General features: G+C 52.6%; 8 protein-coding genes across 8 annotated transcripts; 7 read left to right on the top strand and 1 right to left on the bottom strand.

Moving 5' to 3' along the window:
• Positions 1-379: 379 nt before the first annotated feature.
• Positions 380-1581, top strand: J4E79_007266 (uncharacterized protein; the record flags this gene model as incomplete). Its single annotated transcript, XM_049356133.1, has 2 exons — positions 380-1072; positions 1126-1581. 2 exons carry the CDS (start codon positions 380-382, stop codon positions 1579-1581), a joined length of 1149 nt encoding a protein of 382 aa, XP_049209587.1.
• A 954-nt stretch (positions 1582-2535) lies between these two features.
• J4E79_007265 (uncharacterized protein) lies at positions 2536-3547 on the top strand (the record flags this gene model as incomplete). The annotated part of the gene is given in 2 exon segments (XM_049356132.1): positions 2536-3522; positions 3536-3547. The coding sequence occupies 2 exon segments, from the start codon at positions 2536-2538 to the stop codon at positions 3545-3547; spliced, it is 999 nt and encodes a 332-aa protein (XP_049209586.1).
• Positions 3548-5910: 2363 nt separating this feature from the next.
• On the top strand, positions 5911-7434 carry J4E79_007264 (uncharacterized protein; the record flags this gene model as incomplete). The annotated part of the gene is made up of 2 exons (XM_049356131.1): positions 5911-6873; positions 6922-7434. 2 exons carry the CDS (start codon positions 5911-5913, stop codon positions 7432-7434), a joined length of 1476 nt encoding a protein of 491 aa, XP_049209585.1.
• A 767-nt stretch (positions 7435-8201) lies between these two features.
• On the top strand, positions 8202-9805 carry J4E79_007263 (uncharacterized protein; the record flags this gene model as incomplete). The annotated part of the gene is made up of 2 exons (XM_049356130.1): positions 8202-8391; positions 8472-9805. The coding sequence occupies 2 exons, from the start codon at positions 8202-8204 to the stop codon at positions 9803-9805; spliced, it is 1524 nt and encodes a 507-aa protein (XP_049209584.1).
• A 487-nt stretch (positions 9806-10292) lies between these two features.
• Positions 10293-12996, top strand: J4E79_007262 (uncharacterized protein; the record flags this gene model as incomplete). Its single annotated transcript, XM_049356129.1, has 3 exons — positions 10293-10373; positions 10426-10614; positions 10663-12996. The coding sequence occupies 3 exons, from the start codon at positions 10293-10295 to the stop codon at positions 12994-12996; spliced, it is 2604 nt and encodes an 867-aa protein (XP_049209583.1).
• Positions 12997-13035: 39 nt separating this feature from the next.
• J4E79_007261 (uncharacterized protein) lies at positions 13036-14656 on the top strand (the record flags this gene model as incomplete). Its single annotated transcript, XM_049356128.1, has 2 exons — positions 13036-13461; positions 13511-14656. 2 exons carry the CDS (start codon positions 13036-13038, stop codon positions 14654-14656), a joined length of 1572 nt encoding a protein of 523 aa, XP_049209582.1.
• Positions 14657-15120: 464 nt separating this feature from the next.
• Positions 15121-15957, bottom strand: J4E79_007260 (uncharacterized protein; the record flags this gene model as incomplete). The annotated part of the gene is made up of 2 exons (XM_049356127.1): positions 15121-15368; positions 15399-15957. 2 exons carry the CDS (start codon positions 15955-15957, stop codon positions 15121-15123), a joined length of 807 nt encoding a protein of 268 aa, XP_049209581.1.
• A 1121-nt stretch (positions 15958-17078) lies between these two features.
• J4E79_007259 (uncharacterized protein) lies at positions 17079-18223 on the top strand (the record flags this gene model as incomplete). The annotated part of the gene is made up of 2 exons (XM_049356126.1): positions 17079-17318; positions 17378-18223. The coding sequence occupies 2 exons, from the start codon at positions 17079-17081 to the stop codon at positions 18221-18223; spliced, it is 1086 nt and encodes a 361-aa protein (XP_049209580.1).
• Between the last annotated feature and the right edge of the window lie 155 nt (positions 18224-18378).

Here is an 18378-nt window from a genome sequence, read left to right as displayed (position 1 = left end):
AAACAGTATAGCGCCACATGGCCAGAGCGGCTTTGACTCCCTGCGATGCCTTCCGTATATACAGACTATCAGCGCTACGCTGCGGAGAAAGAATACGCAATCCCCCTACCGCCGGAGCGCGAGTTCCACGACCGTGCAATCCAGATTTACGATACCCTGCGTGGTCGCCACAGTGACTCGCCCTTCTGCCCAACTTGCTTTCCAGACAGGCGCCTCCGCGCCGGCCTATTGGCGGTCAACAACGCTGACAATGTCGTCGACCCGAGACATTGCCGAATCCGAACGGACCGCTCCCCTCCAGCGGGCAACCTCTGATGTGTTCCATCCTTGCGGTAGGGTTACATGCTCAAGAGAATCGCCATGTACGCCTGTCGCCCAGATGACGTCTCGACAGCGCCGATGGCACTTTTACGATCTGGTCCAGAAGAATACATTCGAAAAGGGCATGATCATCAACTATCCATCCATGAACATCTGCCAGGCAAACGATCCCAACGCTGTACAGACGCAATTTGGGGCAGTATGTTTCAAGACGAGGTACGCCATTGTCATCGAGAACGAGAACGAGCTCGAGGTCCTGCAGTTAGGCACCGCAGGCGGAAGCGGCCCATTGGCAAAGTCTACGGCTATCCGAGTAGATTGCTTCGGACTGAAAAAGGAGGGAGACGACGATTACTACTGCTGGGACGAAGACTTAAAGAGGAACGTCGCTGTCACTCCGGGAAAGGGGGTCTATGACATAGCCAAATATTGTCCGTACCAGCCCGTAACCGGCTCATTTGGCAACATACTAGACTCCATTAGGCTTCCGCGCGATTCTCGCATTCAGGTACACGGAACGATCGATGAACAGGTTCTGAACTCCATTCTTCAAAAGCGAGCGCGGCGACTTCTCCAGAAATTAACCTTGACTATGCCACCGGAAATGTGGATTGAGGTAGTTCAGAAACGTCTCGACAATGACAAGGAAGCCCTTCAAATGCAGAAAGATAGAATCAGCAACGAGCAGACGAAGCGGAGGCAGCATCCCAAAGACCAACCCCATCAACATGCAAAGCCCGGACAAGCTCAGGTATGCTTGACGGAAGTTTTATCGCTATGAGATAAAAGCTGACAGATTAATAGTCACAAGCCCTCGATGAGCGCAATACAAAAGCAGGCTCCAAACGCCAGGCCGTCCGGAGTGATACAACCATGAAGACGTATGACACGAAGCGAGCTAGGACGTCGACGGACGTCAGCATGCGCACCCCTGCCTCTATCCTTCATGCAGACTTCCGGGGAGTCACAACCACTGAGCGGCCCAACAACATGCGCGGTCCGCCAGTTCAGGGTCCGCCCAGCCGCATTCCAGTGGCTCGACGCGACAAAGGCCCAGGCAGCAATGGCGGAAGCTTCACTGCCCCCCAGAATATGCCGCCACCACCACCGCAGCGCCGTTGGCCCCTCGGCAGACAACTTCCAGGAAACCGTCCGCGGACCACCGACAATCGCGTGCGCGAACTTGCACTTCCCGACCAAGTACCTGAGACCCGCAAGCGTCGCGACAGTTATACCAACGAACACGACAATGAAGACTAGGGGCAAGGCTGAAGCCTACAGCGTACTAGGATATCTTGCAGCGCTAAGTCACACGTGACTCAGGAGAATACGTGAGCTTCTCATCAGGGCCGGCGTTCCCGCATTCAGGGTTTGAGAGATTGAATCGATATTCTCGTGAGGCGCTATATACCCGTCATTTTCATGTCGTCGGTATGGTTATTGTATGTTTTTCCACATTACTCTCTCATGACTCGCAGTATTGCGCTCCCATATTGAAGATCAGGAAATTTCCAAGAAGCAAAACTATCATTTTCGGAAGCAACTTGATCAAAGAGCTACCGTGACCCTTGTTGTTGGGCTTTCTTTAACGTTTCTGGTGTTTACGAGTTATTAAAAGTGTCTTCCATGATAACAATATTGTTCAAATCCTGTCGCCCTGTCCAAGTTCACCGTTTCTTCAGCAAAGTATCAATAGTCCGGTAGTACGATGAAGACAAACGCTGTCATCACCTGTTCGCGTATACTTCTCTCATTCGACACTAGATCCAAATTGCCGAGCTCGTACATGCGCTCAAACCAAACAATAAAGCGGCAACAAAACAGAAGCTGTAGGCTTACGTATATGGCTTGATACTTACAGTTCATTAAATCACGGCGCTGCCATCTGTTCAGTGTATGATGATGTTGACCACAGATGCTATCCTGATAAGGCCTAGCGTTTCCCCTAGCGCCTCACAGTTAATTGGTCAAACTCTCAATCAGGCACGCAGCACATGTGTGCACAGCCCACGCCGTTAGCAACACGCTGGCCCCCGCCCATCTTCTCCGCCTACGTCTGATACACTTCACACAATTGTCTCTTCGCGATCATAGCAGAACCCCTCTCAGAGACTAGACCCTCACAAGGTCTGACCTTCCGCTGCACGCCGAGCCCACTTTCCTTTCTGCTTGATACCTCGGTAATCCGAGGCGCAAGGCAACGGTGGAGCGAACATGTCTTCCGCAGCCAACCCGGCGTTTGACGACTACCAATACCAGCCACTAGACCATGCGACACAACAAATACGCCTTGTCACGCTTCTGGATCCCCTGGAGAACGACGATGCTATACGTCTCGACATCAAAGTCTTCGAGATTTCAGAAGCCCCGCCATATACAGCCCTTTCCTATGTTTGGGGTCCACCGTCAAACAATGCCATCCACATCGCGGAGGGAAGGCTGGAGATCCGAGACAACCTTTTCAAATTTCTCACCGAGTTCCGGAAATGCAGCGATAAGACGCCTTCAGATCAACATCTTTGGATTGACCAGCTATGCATTGATCAGTCGACTACTTCGGAGCGCAGCCACCAGGTGCAGATGATGAGCGATATCTACAGCAAAGCTACGTCAGTTATTGCTTGGCTAGGCGACGGATCGGAGAAAGCCTGCGAGCCGCCCAAAGTGCTCGCCAAACGCGGATGCGATGAGTTCGAAAACATGTACGATGCTGCATGTGTATGGAAGGATACCGGAGATCCAGTGGCATTGGCTTATATCCTTCACAACGAATACTTCAGAAGACTTTGGATTGTACAAGAGTTCATACTAGCGAGGCAGATCAGGGTCCTTGTGAAAGGCGTCTGGCTGGTGAATGACACACGTGGATGGGAGTGTCGATTTGAAACCCTCGATCACCATCTCTGGCGCTCCATACCTAACATCTCGTATAGTATCATCTGTAAGAGTTCTTTGCGAAGAATCGGTGGTTTCATACATCTCGACATGTTTGCCGCACTGGACATGTATGCGCTGAATAGTTGCGCAGATCCGCGCGACAAAGTCTACGGCTTACTCGGTCTTGTTCGTGTTGACCACCGCGTTACTGTCGATTATGAAAAGTCGAATGATCAACTCTACTTGGACCTGGTTCTAGTTATGCTTCAAAGCCAATGTCTCGACGAATCAGCAGAAGAATCACCCGAGAATGGAGTTGAGGGGGTATGTGTCACAGCTGCTATTGTGATGGACTTCGCATGGGCCGATCAGTACACCTTTAATTGCCACATTTCTAAAATATGTTGTAGTAACAAACTGGGACGCTTTCGTGGTCATGCTTGTCCGATCACCGCAATAGGCTTTGAAGAGGCCGCAATGACTGGTTGTGAGGTAGATCGGTTTTGGTTCGACTTTCAAGGGAGAAGACATTTCATTTACTGCGTACATGAAGTAACAATGGCAGGTGAGACCAAACGACTGTTGGAAGAGGACTGGGAAAAGTATTTTCCTCGAGATCATGCAGATGAGACGAAACGACTGTTGGAAGAGGACTGGGAAAAGTATGTTCCTCGAGATCATGCAGATGAGACGTCGTAACTGTGCGTGCATGGTCATCTTGCAATAGCAAGCCGGACACGTCTTTAGAAGGCCATCGTCGCTTTATAATGGGCTACAAATCTATTTACGTTTTGCTGAAGAGCTGGTTAATGCGACACCCATAAGTGCAATGTCAACACTACGCATCAACATGAGAGCGACATTGCATCTTTTGCCGAACTTTGACCTAGACTTCCATTGTGCAATTTTGGAGCGCTGTGCTTGCGCTGTGATCATAATGCTTTGCTGGCTATCTTTCTTTCACCATAGTCAAAGCGGTTACATAACATCATCTGCCACTTTCCTCCTCATTATGCAACCTATTGACCGCCGCCTACTAAAGAGCAACATCGATATACAGCGACCCAGCAACCCACAACAGCGCAGGAATACCAATGAACATGTCCCAACGACCCAACATCGAGCTTTCCGGCATCACTCCCCAGCGCACAGGCGTCCCCGCCGACCACATCGACCCAAATCACCCCTACTTCCCCCACGACGACGAAGCCCAACTGCCCCCACGCCCCTTCTACAAACGACATTCATTTTTCACTAAGAAGAGATTCCTCATCCCCACCTTCACGATACTCATCACAGCCCTACTCATCGCCGCCCTACTTGGCGGCATCAAAATTGGCCTCTCGAGATGTCCACACGCGCCAGCCCCAGCCTACCAAACAACTACCGTGACACCCACACCAGTACACACAACACAAGACGTAACGACTATAACAACGACGGTGGGTGCGACGCCTACGAAGACGGTGCCGTTCGAGGCGCCGGTTCGACAGACGCCGGTCCAGCCTGTGGCGACGGTGTGTAGTGAAAAGGGAAGTTGGCCGACGGTGGAAGAGTGTAGGGGGAATTGCTTCGCGGATGGGAAGTTGGAGCGGGCGATGTGTGTGCCGTGGAGTGGGGGGTTTACGTGTAGGATTTGCTCGTCGGCGCATGCGTAGGCTGTGTGGGTTGGGGAGGAGAGGGAGGGGAGCTAGTGATTCATGCGTTTTTTCTATTATCATTCTACGTAATTACAAGACGTTGAGAGTAACTACGCAATAAGCCATAGTACCGTGAGCCTTTGCCGTGTCAGCTTGCGGTGCTTGTTTGGGCTCGATCTGAATACTGATATCTCGAGGACGTATTGTCTAGATGTCCGTTTTGACATTAGGATTGTGAATGCAGAGTACACGAGGCTTGAGGAAACTGAAGGTCTCGATTTGAGGAGGCATTCAGCGTCTCTACGTACAATTACTAGACTTGTCAACAGTGAATGGGTGTCTACCATGGTATCACTCATTCACTCCATCTACTAATCGGCCAAACATAATGCAGCCTGGGTTGTCTGAACAAACATCAGATGGTTTTCCAAATTTGCATGTCCTCACGGGTCTTTGGCGCGTCGACAACACGCCCGAAAGCTTCTTCCAGGCGCAGGATAAGAACTGCCCTAATACGCCAGTGACTGCGCAACTCCTCGGACGCGAAGCACCAGAAGTGAATGAGCCTTTTGAGGCCTTTTTCTGCAGGCAGTGACGCGCGCACTGTCCCAATTTGTTAAGCCTTGTTTTGAGACCTTGAGTTTTCCCCTTCCTTGGCGTACATCTTGCTCATTTCTCTGCGTGACCAGCTGCGACACCGTCACCACACCTTGGAGCCTCTACTCTCAGAATTAGTGACTTGGTCATAACAACCTTTTCGATCTGGCGCGCGCAGGATTGTAACGCGTGATATCTGCGCATCTGACTTCGCGACTATACCCGGCAAACATAGTCGACGTCGCGCCGTAAGTGTTGAACCGTTCGATTTCCGTGCGCAATACCAGCGATGCAACCTTTTGAGTCGTCTCATCTGTCTAATCCGACGTTTGAAGCGCATTGACTGACACATTTCTCTGAAGGGCTATTCCACCTCTTGCCACGACTGTTCCCACTCAGCGCATACCCCCACGCTTCCAACACATAACTTGTACGCATCCGATAAACCTTCACAAAAGGACAAAAACGCATGAATATGGCGCCCCACCTGATCGGCAGCCTGGCCCGCGAGGTTCCCAGCGCGGCTGCGGTCCCAACACCCCAGAGCAAGATCAAGATCAAGATGCCCGTCAGCAGCCCACCGGAACACCTTTCGGGTGCCGAATCCATCCCAGTTGATGAGGATAGCGGTGGCGAACTGTCGGACGACCCTGCACCATACGCCGGTCGAGAGCTAGTCAACAAGGAGCTCACATCGAAAGAGACGTTCGCGCCCCACGACACTGACCCCACCAAGATCGAAGCGACTTTCAAGATCCAAATGCCTGATGGCAAGAGCTGGTTCACCCAGAAGAACGTGATCCCAGAGAAGCGCGAATCCGCCGACCGTGACTTGTACGAAGCCGATGACTGCATCTTCTTCCCTGACCTCGAGAGCTGCAAGGTCCCCAAGAAGGACAAGGAGAAGAAGAACAACCCCGTGGTGGAGTGGAACAAGATTAGCGAGAACCGTTGGGAGCGGACTTTCAAGGGCATCCATGAGGTCTTCACCCCAAGCATCGCCCTCCGCCGCTTCAACGCCCGTACCCGCGCATATGAACACGTCCACGTTGGCCAGTCGAAACTCACCAACATCGACCCCAACGACAAGAAATGGAAGGACGCATACAACAAGTGGATTGACCAGATCTCGCGCCGGTCCAACGCCGCCTACGAAAAGAAGAAGAACCGTGATCACTGGACCGTCCCAGAGATCTGCGCCATGTACACTGGCATCAACGACTTCGTACACACCAAGGGTTTTGACGCGTACGACACCATTACCACCGCCGACTTGGCCAAGATCGTTGAAGCCATCAACAAGGCTGGTGGAAAGAATCGTGGTCTGGACGCTCTCCGAGGACAGATCACGTCTGCTCATGAGACGAAAAACAAGACGATGGCGTATCTTCGTGAGAACGCCCGAGACTTTCGACTGCTGGTTGAAGGTGGCGGCGTGGTGAGCAATGAGGAGCGGTACCCTAAACACATGATCCCTCTGTCAGAGTTTCCAGTTGAGAAGCGCGCCAATCATCGAAAGGGCACCGGTAAGCCCAAGACATACAAGCCCAAGTTCCGATCTGTGAACACACAGACTGGTGATGATATTGTGGTTCACGAAGACTACGACGGTGCCGGCATTACTTCGACTGCAAGCAAAATCTCCAAGAAACGCAAGCGCGATGCTCCGTCATCCGGCAGCGACGAAGTCGAGGATCAGACTGAGCTTCCTGCTGACGAGAGTGACGAAGAGGAAGTCGAGCATGGCTACGGAAGCGACGCTGGCGAATCCTCAGACGAGGAGGAAAACGGTGGTGAGATCGAGCACGTGAAGGTGGCAGAGGATTTGGAGGAGACCGCGGACGTCAAGGCCGAGAATATGGAGGTCGAGGACAAGGAGCCTGAGGTCGTCAAGGCAGCGGACGTGGAGGCCGACGCACTTCCGCCAGCCAAGAAGCCACGTGTGACTGACCACGCCATGGAGCTCGCCCGCCAGATGCTCGAGGAAGATTCTGATTAGTAGCTGACCGACACACCTGACACGGTCGAGATCAAGATAACGGCCCGAGGCTGGGGTAGCGAAAGCGCGGTAAAAGTTCGATGCGGGCGCTGAAGTTAGAGGAAGGTACAAACGACGTTGTCAAATATTGAATAAACGCACAGCAACAAAGCGGCTTCACCACTAGCGACTATTAGCAACAAACGTACGCATGGATAGCATACTGTAGGCGCAGAATGGATGAGAACAGAACCTGGCGTGACCCTTGTGCGTGACTACACATGCCGCTCGAGTGACACGATGCTGCTGATGGTGAGAGACATGATAGTCTGCCAATATCTGAATTGAGCGTTGAGCGAGAAAGATGAAGGATGATAAGAAGTCGGGACTGACGAGGAGAACGCGTATGGCGATGGCACGTCGCTGTGTCGCATGATGGAAGGCACGATCCATTGCATTGCGCTGAATATGTAGAGAAGAAGAGGTTCATAATGCTATCCAACAAGCTGTAGCCGGTTTGATCAGGAAACTTCGATAAACTTGATGGCACGGATGAAGATGATGAGCGTTGATGGCACGCGAAGACGATAGGTGAGAATGAAAGGAGGTGCGAAGATCGATACGGCAGGCGCGACACACCTGCCCCGCAGCATCGCCCACAAAAGCACACTAACCGCAGAGCCTTCCCCCACCAAAGGAAACTTGACGCGACATCCCGACTCATTGCAATTTTTGCATAAATTTCAAGACTTGCGTTCGAAAACAGAGCGAAAGTCACTCTAGAAGACATGTCAGACACCGAATCGGACACCGCGAGCTCTGTCGGCAGCATCGTCGAAGACGCAAGCGAGCCGGATACGACTACTTTCAAAGATCTATTTTCGGATCGACAATGGACTCGTGTGTCGGACATGGTAGAGCACAACAAAACTGAAAATGGATTTGATCTGCCCGCAACGATCAAAGGACTTGGACCAGGTACGACTCACAATGTTGAACGCTCATCTACACGTTCTACGCCTTACCCTTTTCGGATGACTACTGACTGTCTGCACTAGACGCGGACGAGATCACCATCATCAAGCTGATCAACTACCTCCGATCAGAAGCACAAAAAGGCACAGATCCCAAGAGTATCAAAGTAACTCTAGATGATCTCACAAGCGACAAATATCTACAGCCAGTATTGGAAGATGACGCCTTACTCTTTGAACTCGGAGATCTCATGCCAGATGACGATAGCAAGGCTATCGATTACGACGAGTATGAAGCAAAGATGCACAAGGACATGCAAGAAGACTTTTCCAAGATCAAGCTCACCAACGATCGGGACCAGGACTACTTCGAATCGTACAAGGGCAACAGCATCCATCGTGAGATGATCGAGGATCGCGTACGAACAGAAGGGTACCGTGACTTCATCGAGAAGAACGCCGAGGTTTTTGCTGGAAAGACTGTGCTTGACGTCGGATGCGGTACTGGTATCTTATCCCTCTTCTGCGCACGTGCAGGCGCGAAGAAGGTGTTCGCAGTCGACAACTCTGGCATCGCTGTCCGCGCGAAGGAGATCATCGCGAAGAACGGATACCAGGACCGTATTGAACTGATCCAAGGCCGCGCGGAAGACTTCAACACCCAGCGGTTGATTGGCAAGGAGAAGGTCGACATCATCATCTCGGAATGGATGGGCTACGGTCTCCTCTTCGAAGGCATGTTGGATTCGGTCCTGCGCGCACGCGACATGTACCTCAAGCCTGACGGCATCATGGTACCATCCCACTGCAACATCCGTCTTGCACCAATCTCGGATGCCGACTGGATAGCAGACAGCACGAGCGAGAAATTCTGGAAGGACATCTATGGGTTCGACTTTTCACCTATGATCCCGGGTGGTCTGCTCAACACACACGAAATCGGTGTCTTTGACGTGCCTGAGAAGGCGCTCTGCGGCACTGCCACGAGCCATCTGCTGGAGATGAAGACTGTGTCTGTGCAAGATCTGAGCTTCAAGGTGCCTCTTCGCATGACACTCGACCGCGACATCACATCCATCCAGGCCATTGCGATATGGTTCGACACAATCTTCATCCACCCTGGCAGCTCCCAGGATGTTAAGACGCTTGACAACGTTGATTGGGGCAAGAACGGTATCCCGGGTCTGGGCTTCTCAACAGGTCCGAGCAACACACCTACACATTGGCATCAGGCAGTCCTGCTGCTTGATCCAGAAGTCGCGGAGAAGCAAGCATATAAGAAGGGCACGGTATTGGAGGGTACCCTGACGTATGCGAAGGAGAAGGGCGATGATCGCGGTATTACCGTAACGGTGGAGTGGAAGGGTAAGGGCGAGCAGGATGAAGTTGAAGGAAAGGTACAGAGAACGATGGCCTAAGTCATGCGCGAGTATGAACGAGAATAGATGTAGACACCAGTTACCACAAAGACGCGTCTATGTAGCCTAAGCGCGACACGTCGATGCCGGGCCGACATTTCTGATTTCGCGCTAGTGTTCCGATTCCGAAATGCATGCGGAAGGCTGGCAGGAACCCCGAGGCGTCGACAATGCATCTTGACTCCGCACAACACCCCATCTGTTGCGATAGGGCAGTATATGTCCTTCCCCACCCGTTCGACTCGCTTGCAACAATAGCTGTGCCGCATCTCTTCTCCACGATTGCCGATGTCCGAGGTGACGACATACCACGTGGATCGTGCGCGTGAGCTTCAACATTCTAGGAACCCTAGGTGTCGCATCTCGTACCGCGAGACACCGGAAGCTTAATATACGCCCACACGTACTACTGCCGACTGGACGCTACTTGACATCCAGCGACTGCCTAATAATGCGCAATCAACGGTAGTCGAGCTCGATAACTTCTATGCGCGGTATCCTCCCTGGGCGACCCCAGGCTAAGCTCCAAGCTGTCGCTCATGGCCTGTGGGAAGGCCTCCAGATAATCGTATGACTATACCTTTGCGACGCGCACAAAGACTGACTTGCGCTTCGTGTAGGTCTACATCTCCGGTAACGCGCTGATCATCCTCGATCGACCCAACCACGTCCTCCAAACCATCTACATCGACGAGGAATTCGAGCTTGAGGCAGTCGCGATCGACGAAGGCACCGGCAAGCTCGCGGCATGTTCGACGCGACACATATACATATATCGGCCATACGGGCAGGATGAAGGCGCGATCAAGGTGGGCACACAAGGAGGGGCAGCGAGGAATGACTGCTGATATGCGCAGTGGTCGCAACAGGGCAGCACGTCCCTGTCTGACGCCGATGACACGATAACGACCCTTTCATGGGGCATGCCAGACGAATTACTCGTGGGCAGCGCATCCCTCACCCTCTTCAACACCCACAGCGACATTGAACGGATCTGGACAAAGCAGCTAGCGAACCCCGTCAAGTTCGCCCACTTCTCGCCCGATGCCGAGTTGATAGCTTCGACAGGCAGGTACGACCGCCTCCTCAAGATATGGCGACGCACGTCTTTCGGTTCGGCGGATCAGAGCTTCGACTACTTCTACCTCCCACACCCCAAGGCCATCACAGGCTTGCATTGGCGACACCCGTACCACAAAGACCAGTCCACGGACAACGTACTCTACACAATATGCGCGGACCAGAAGGTGCGAGTCTGGGTACCAGGAGAGCATCACGGCGTAGACGGCATGCACATGTGGGCTGAGGTTGACCTCGTCGAGTCGATAATGTCACGGCATGTGCCACTGGAGCAGCAGTCGAAGAAGCGCTATGCCTTCTTCATCGACGGCAAACACTTTACGCACGCGACGGAAAGAGCGATGCAACAGGCTTCGGCAGAAGAGAAAGACCACGGCATCGCGCTGCATCACCTGATAGAAGTCGCGAACCGCAACCCGGAGATATGCGTTGTGCTGGATGATAGAGGCAATATGTCTGCGTGGGGTTTTGAGAACGTAGGGGCAAAACAGAAGAAGGTCACCGACGTCTTCAACATTGCGCATGTCGATGGACTTCATCTACACTTCGCAAAAGTACCGAAACCCATCGAGGACAATGTACAGTTCTACGCATTCATCGGCGACAAGCCCGACTCTGAGTTGACCCTGCTATCGCATCACTTTGACGGGCGAATCGAGTGGCTAGAGTCGCGCATCGACTATCTGTTCGACCCTTCGTCACAGCCACAGCGCATTCAGCGTAAGGCTATGTGGACGGGACACTCACATGCCATCAAGAAGGTCAATCGCACAGCTAGCGGAAGAGCATTGGTATCGCGGACCACGACAGATGAATGTATTGTATGGCTACAGCGGCAGAGCGATCAGGGCATGACGTTACATCGACACTGCAGCGTCAAAGTGACGGAGCACATCCATCGTACTGCTCTCTTGCAAGAGGGTAACTTCATTGTCTTCCTACATCATGCCGAGATCTCGCTTTGGGATACCCGTGGTCATGAGGCCGTTGAGATGACACGGCTCGCATATAAACTCCAGGGCAAACCTCTTTGTTTGCTAGTGATACCAGAGGTCGAAGTTGGCGGACAGCGCATACATATCGCCACCATCAGTGCCGAGATGAAGGGTATCTGCTGGGAGGTCACACTGCCAAAATCGGAGCGAGATGCACTTTCGAGTGAGGAACAGCCCGCCATCGCGCACACCAATGGCTATACCAACGGTCATTCAGAGATCACGCTCAACGAGTTTTCCACATTTAACCTTGGATCTGGCGACGACCTTGCCTTTGTACTGCCTGTAGACCCCGCTGGTACAGCACCCGTCATCTCGGGTTTCCTTGACACCTTTGCTCGGGATGTAGCCATCTCATACACAAAATCCGGAATCATCAAGTCCTGGACTGCGCGCGTCAGCATCGAAGACCGAAAATTGGACTGGCTGTTGACTTCGGAGGTCGAGACTGGCGTTAAGAACCCATCACTTGCTAGTGGCACGTCGATACGTAAGGCTGCGTTGGCTGATGCTGATCGAACTACGCTCACTATATGGAACACCCGAAGCGCCCAGTTGGAACATGAAGAGACATTCGAAGGCAGCGGAAGCATTCAGGATCTCGACTGGTCTTCTACTCCCGACAATCAGTCCATACTTGCTGTTGGCTTCCCCCACCGTGTCGTCATCTACGCCCAGCTGCGATACGATTACCTCAACGCCGGTCCATCCTGGGTACAGATCAGTGACGTGCGCATTCGCGACATCACGCCACATCCGATCGGCGATTCGGTATGGCTAAGCAGTGGTAATCTGGTCATTGGCGCAGGCAACCAGCTCTTCATTCAAGATGAGCATGTCCAGGTGTCCGAAGGGCTATTCCCTAGCTTACGTACCATCTCACGGAAGACGGCATCTATTGACATCTTCGATGCGGTTAGCAGACTCAACGGTCCTCTACCCGCGTACCACCCCCAGTTACTTTCACAATGCGTCTTGGCTGGCAAATTACTATTGGTGCAGCGCATCTTGATCCGGCTTTACAGTACACTCAAGTTCTGGATCGAAGGCGAAGAGCTTGACAGCTCGTTGGGATTCGCACCTGAAGACTTCTCAGAAGCTGAGGCATGTATATGAACAGCTCTATCTAGATGTAACTAACCTGTGCAGACTCAAATGACTGCATCTCGAAAAGAGGTGCATTCATCATATGCCGATTTCTCTGACGACAGCGAGCCTGAAGCAGTCACCGAAGAAGTCGCCTCTAGTCTCAAAGAGCTCCTGACCACTAAGCGGATACCGCTCTTGACTAGTCGTGAACAATTTCGCTTGGCCGACATCATCGAGTGTATTGGTATGGTGGAGAAGCATCGACGATCGATTGACGATAACGCTGGTCGCTTCTTGCTGTTCTTCCGACAGCATGTACTGAGTGAGACGCACAAGGGACCCATCTCGTGGCGCGAGATCATCTGGGCGTTCCATTCAGGTAGCCAGGATATTCTTGTCGACCTTGTCAGCAGGCACTTTAGCGGGAAGATGATGTGGCAGCACGCAAAGGAGTGTGGAGTGTTCATGTGGATGTCCGACATCAACGCATTGGTACAGTATCCTCTTCCTTGTCGGTAGAAAATGCTAACGACACCTACAGCGCGCCCAATTCGAGGTCATTGCTCGGAACGAGTACACGAAGACCGACGAAAAGAACCCCGTCGACTGCGCCCTATACTACATGGCCCTCCGGAAGAAGCCGGTTCTAGTGGGTCTCTGGCGAATGGCTACTTGGTCGAGAGAACAGGGCGCAACACATCGACTATTGTCGAACAACTTCAACGAAGACCGCTGGAAGACCGCTGCACTCAAGAACGCGTACGCATTGATGGGCAGGAGAAGATTCGAGTATGCTGCATCGTTCTTCCTTCTTGCAGACCATCTACAAGACGCTGTCAGCGTTCTCCATAATCAGCTTGGTGATACCCAGCTCGCCATAGCAGTTGCCCGCGTCTACGGTGGTGACGACTCACCCATCCTGCTGGACTTCTTGAGAGACAAGATTCTGCCCCAAGCTGCTAGAGAGGGCAATCGATGGCTCGCAACATGGGCATACTGGCTATTGAACAAGAAAGACATGGCCGTTCGCTCGCTGGTAACACCGCTGACCTCTCTACTTGAGACTTCCGAGCCCCCCAGTTCAGCCGCTAAATCGTACCTCACCGACGACCCTGCCCTGGTAGTCCTGTACAAGCAACTCCGCGAGAAGTCGCTCCAAACATTACGCGGAGCCACAATGATAGGCATGCGCGAAGAATGGGACTTTGTGCTACACACCGCTGGCCTATACGACCGCATGGGCTGCGACGTCCTCGCCCTCGATCTAGTCAAGACGTGGGAATTCTTACTCCCACCACCGCCGACAAAAGCAACATCCGGCCGTCCACCGCTAAGCCCCTCGATGCCACGACAGAGCTATCAATCGCAAGGGAGGAATCAATCTGCGACGGACTTTGACTTTGATCCTAGGAAGCTACTTCGCAGGAGGAGTTCGCTTGTTATTGCCGATTTACCGGTACGAGAGCATGCTCACAATGATTTGGCGGAAAGTAAGGGGACGCTGGAGGAAAGTAGGGAGAGTGATGAAGAGGATGGCGAGGAGGATGGTGAAGAAGAGGGGGAGCAAGAGGACGAAGAGGATAAGAAGAATGATGAGAAGCCTAAGGAGGAGCCGAAGAAAAAACCGCCGCCGACTCAGTTCAATGAGCCGGATGCGAATAGTTTGTTGGATGCTTTCGGGTTTTAGCAGAGCTGGTTGGTTGGTATATTGTGGTGCTTCTACGAAGGTTTCGGGATAGTGGCATGGCTGGGTGTTCTGAGCGGTACTTGGTAGGTATAATAGTTGGTGCATGTATCCTGCACGTGGCTGCCAGTATCAAATCACAGGCCTTGTTGTTTTATTCAAGATCGTCAAGTTATGGAGATTGTGTATTACATCAGCCGCAAAACACGATATTGATGTCAGATACTTGTAGCAACGCATGAAATTAAAGAGGCGTGGCGATATCAAAATTGATCTAGAATAAGCCCCGAGGGTTGTGCTCGAAAAGTGGGTGTGATTAATAGTGCAATGCAAGATCCGCATGTAAAGATAGGTAAACCAACGGGTATCTTTTCTTAGTGTGTCATACTAAATAGTGCTGGGAGCTGCGTTACAAGTTACCAAACGAGTGCTCCATGTCATCCTGCCTCATCCATCAAGCTAACAGACTAGACAAAGAATGCAGCAGCAGCAGCGCCAAGTCCAGCCAACAGCGGCGCACCCCTGACCATCGGCGCACCAGCCTCCGTCACCTCAGGCACAGGCGCAGTCCCAGAAGCACCTGTCGCGTTTGAGGGAGCACCCGTAGACATGGCACTCGACATCGTCGGAGTAGCCGCAGCAGTAGCCTCCAACTTCTCCGTCCCCGCAGTGATAACAAGGTAGTAAGTCCCGAACTCTGTTCCTGAGAGCTCCCCTACGGAAGTATAACCTTCGTCAGGCGTACCACTCTCACTGCAAAAGGCTGACCGGGTACCAGTCGAGATAGCAGAGCCATAGCCATAGCTCAAAGTCTGCCTGACTGTCTCTGTACCTGCAGGCTCTGACCCGCGCGCAGGGAAGGTGTGTGTTCTTGACCAGACCCTTTCACTCGTAGAAGGGTAAGTGGGGTTCTCGCAGAGTTGCCGAGCGATTTCTGGGGGGTACGACACAGTACATGTACGGTTCGACCCTACTTCTTCGGGGGTCGGCCAGGAGCAGTCGAGTGAGTAGGTGTCCTCCTCCTCATCGCCACTAGCAGCAAGGCCAATGTTGATCTTTGTTCCGTAAAAGTCGGGGCCAATGGTCAAAATCTGGGGAGTATCGGCAGCGAGGCTCAGAGCGGATGTATCGGTGCCTTCGTCGTAGTCAACAGCAACGGTGGTGTGAGTTCCGTTGGCGTCGATGACGGAGCCGACGAAACCGATGTTGTCTGTTCCTAGCCCATAGATGGGCATCCAGAAGGAGGTTGTGACTTGGGCTGATGCGCTGGCTGCGAACAGCATGGTTGAGAGGAGGGGTGCCATTGTGGTGGTGGTGGATGCAGGTGTAGTGAAAGATGATTCGTGATATGCACAACACAAACCTTTTCTTAAGAGGTGTTTACGTCCCTTTAAGCATCGTAGGGTTATAGTAGGGCATCCTCACCGGTTAGCCAAGCCCAGGGCGCAGTATCTTGGCTTGGACGGTTACAGCGGCTATCATCTCAATGGGTTGGCGTTCTGCTCAAATGACTGGAATGTGGCGGAAAACCTTCTGTGTTGGTATACCACACATTGGCGCTGGTGGCCTGATTTACAACAGAGCCTAAGTAACTCGGGTCTCGTGTGCATTTCATGGTGATTGGCCTGCTTAGCGATGCAATTGCGGCTGTGCCTGGCTGTCACGGCTGTATAATCCGGGGGCGCGATGAGTGGAACCCGCATGGATAAACGGCAGACATCATCCGTTGTGTTAGCGATGTGGTTCAGTGACTTAACGACTAACCTGTTGTGAGGCCTCTGATCGGTGTGGCATACCAAGATCGCTTGCCTTACAAGCCAAGACCTATAGGGGGCTGTGAAAAGGTCGTCCCGTGTAACCTCGACCCGAAGCATCGCAGCAACACTCTGCTAACTTCGATGGGGCGACACAACTTTTGATGGCGACCTTTTCGTCGACTTGTGAGTGCGCCTCTTTCCCACGCGCCGTGAACCCTATCACGATTCGAACAAAGCCGTGCAATCATAACAGCGCAGAGAATAGGGGTTGGTGAGTCTTCGAAACCCTAACAGCGAGCTGATTGGTGAGCAAAGTCACACTCGCTCGCAGCATTGAGCACTTCATGTCGGAGATGGAAGTGAGGACGTTCTCGTCAACGTCCGTGAAAATCGAACTAGCATGACACTGATAGACGAATAATGTGTGCTAGTAGCGGCGTGGTGTTCGAGAGGTTGATGAGTAGCTGTGTCATTGATTTCTGGTAGATGGTGCTCGGTAGCCCAGCAGGACTGAGCGTCACGTGATCGGAAAGTGGGTCCGCCTCGTTCGGCTTGAAGGTATTGCCGAGTGCGCGTCATCGCGCCGGATTGGTAATCCATCTCAACACGCGTCGAATGAAGGCGATATAGTGTGTAACGTCGCACTTCAACACCATATACTTACCACGATGCCTTCTCAACGCGACTTAGAGGGCGGTAGCGTGCCAGACGAGCGCGCGCCCTTGCTCTCGCATGATGCCGCGCGTCAGCACACGCCCACACCATCGGAAAGCGACGAAATCATCGACCAGCCGGAAAAGGCAGCGTCCAAGACCTGGTATTATATTTGGAGAGGCATGCTTGCCGTTTTCGCGATACTGGTCGTTGCTGTCTTCATCAAAGGCTGGATAGAGGCCGATGACGTCGATGTACGTTCCTATGCACTGTCGCGGCACATGCAAACTTCAAAAGCTCACATCATGCGTAGTTCGATCTCAAGGGCGCATTGAAGCGTGCATTGGGTGGGGGTTTGAGTGGTGCTGCGGCGATGATACTGCAAGTGTTGCTGTTGATGCCCATCCGTACGATCATGAACTACCAATATCGCCACGGAACATCAACGACTGTCGCGACTAAGACTCTGTATGCAGACGGTGGTATAGGCCGATACTACCAAGGCATGGGTGCTGCACTCTTCCAGGGGCCCATCGCTCGATTCGGAGACACAGCCGCCAACGCTGGTATCCTGGCCTTGCTGCAGTCCAACGGCTTCTTGAAGCAGCTTCCATCACCCATCCAGACAATCTTTGCATCGGCGTGCGCTGCAGCTTTCAGGATGCTACTAACACCAATCGATACCTTGAAAACTACCTTACAGGCCCAGGGTGCTAGTGGCTGGGGTCTACTCCGGCAGCGCATTAGGACCGACGGCATCGGCTCTCTGTGGTGGGGTGCTTTTGCGACCGCAGCAGCGACCTTCGTTGGACATTACCCCTGGTTCGCCGTCTACAACTTCCTCTCTGAAACTATAACAGAGCCATCGAGACAGCAGATCGGATGGTGGTTACTACGGGCGGCTTTCATCGGTTTCTGCGCTTCGGTCGCTTCGGACACAATATCGAACTCGTTACGCGTTGTGAAGACATATCGACAGGTCAACGATACAAGGATATCTTATACTGAGGCTGCCAAGCAGGTCATCCGTCAAGACGGCAGATTGGGTCTATTTGGGCGCGGATTGAAGACGAGAATCATCGCCAACGGTCTGCAGGGCATTCTATTCTCCATCCTGTGGAAGCTGTTCTTGAAAATCTGGGAAGACAAGACGTGTTGAGCTCGACTGCGATTGGACCGATATATTTGAGACAAATGAATTTCGGCTTGACTACGGCAACGTGCGACTCATACGTACAACGAGACCTCTTCTTCGACGTGCAAGATCAACGCTGACATGCGTACTGGGGACAAAGGTACCGGCTTAGACATCTC

Source organism: Alternaria viburni, assembly GCF_023758015.1.
Source record: "Alternaria viburni strain BMP 2772 chromosome Unknown scaffold_15, whole genome shotgun sequence".
Classification (NCBI taxonomy): Eukaryota; Fungi; Ascomycota; class Dothideomycetes; order Pleosporales; family Pleosporaceae; genus Alternaria; species Alternaria viburni.
This window is presented reverse-complemented; position numbering and strand designations above follow the sequence as displayed.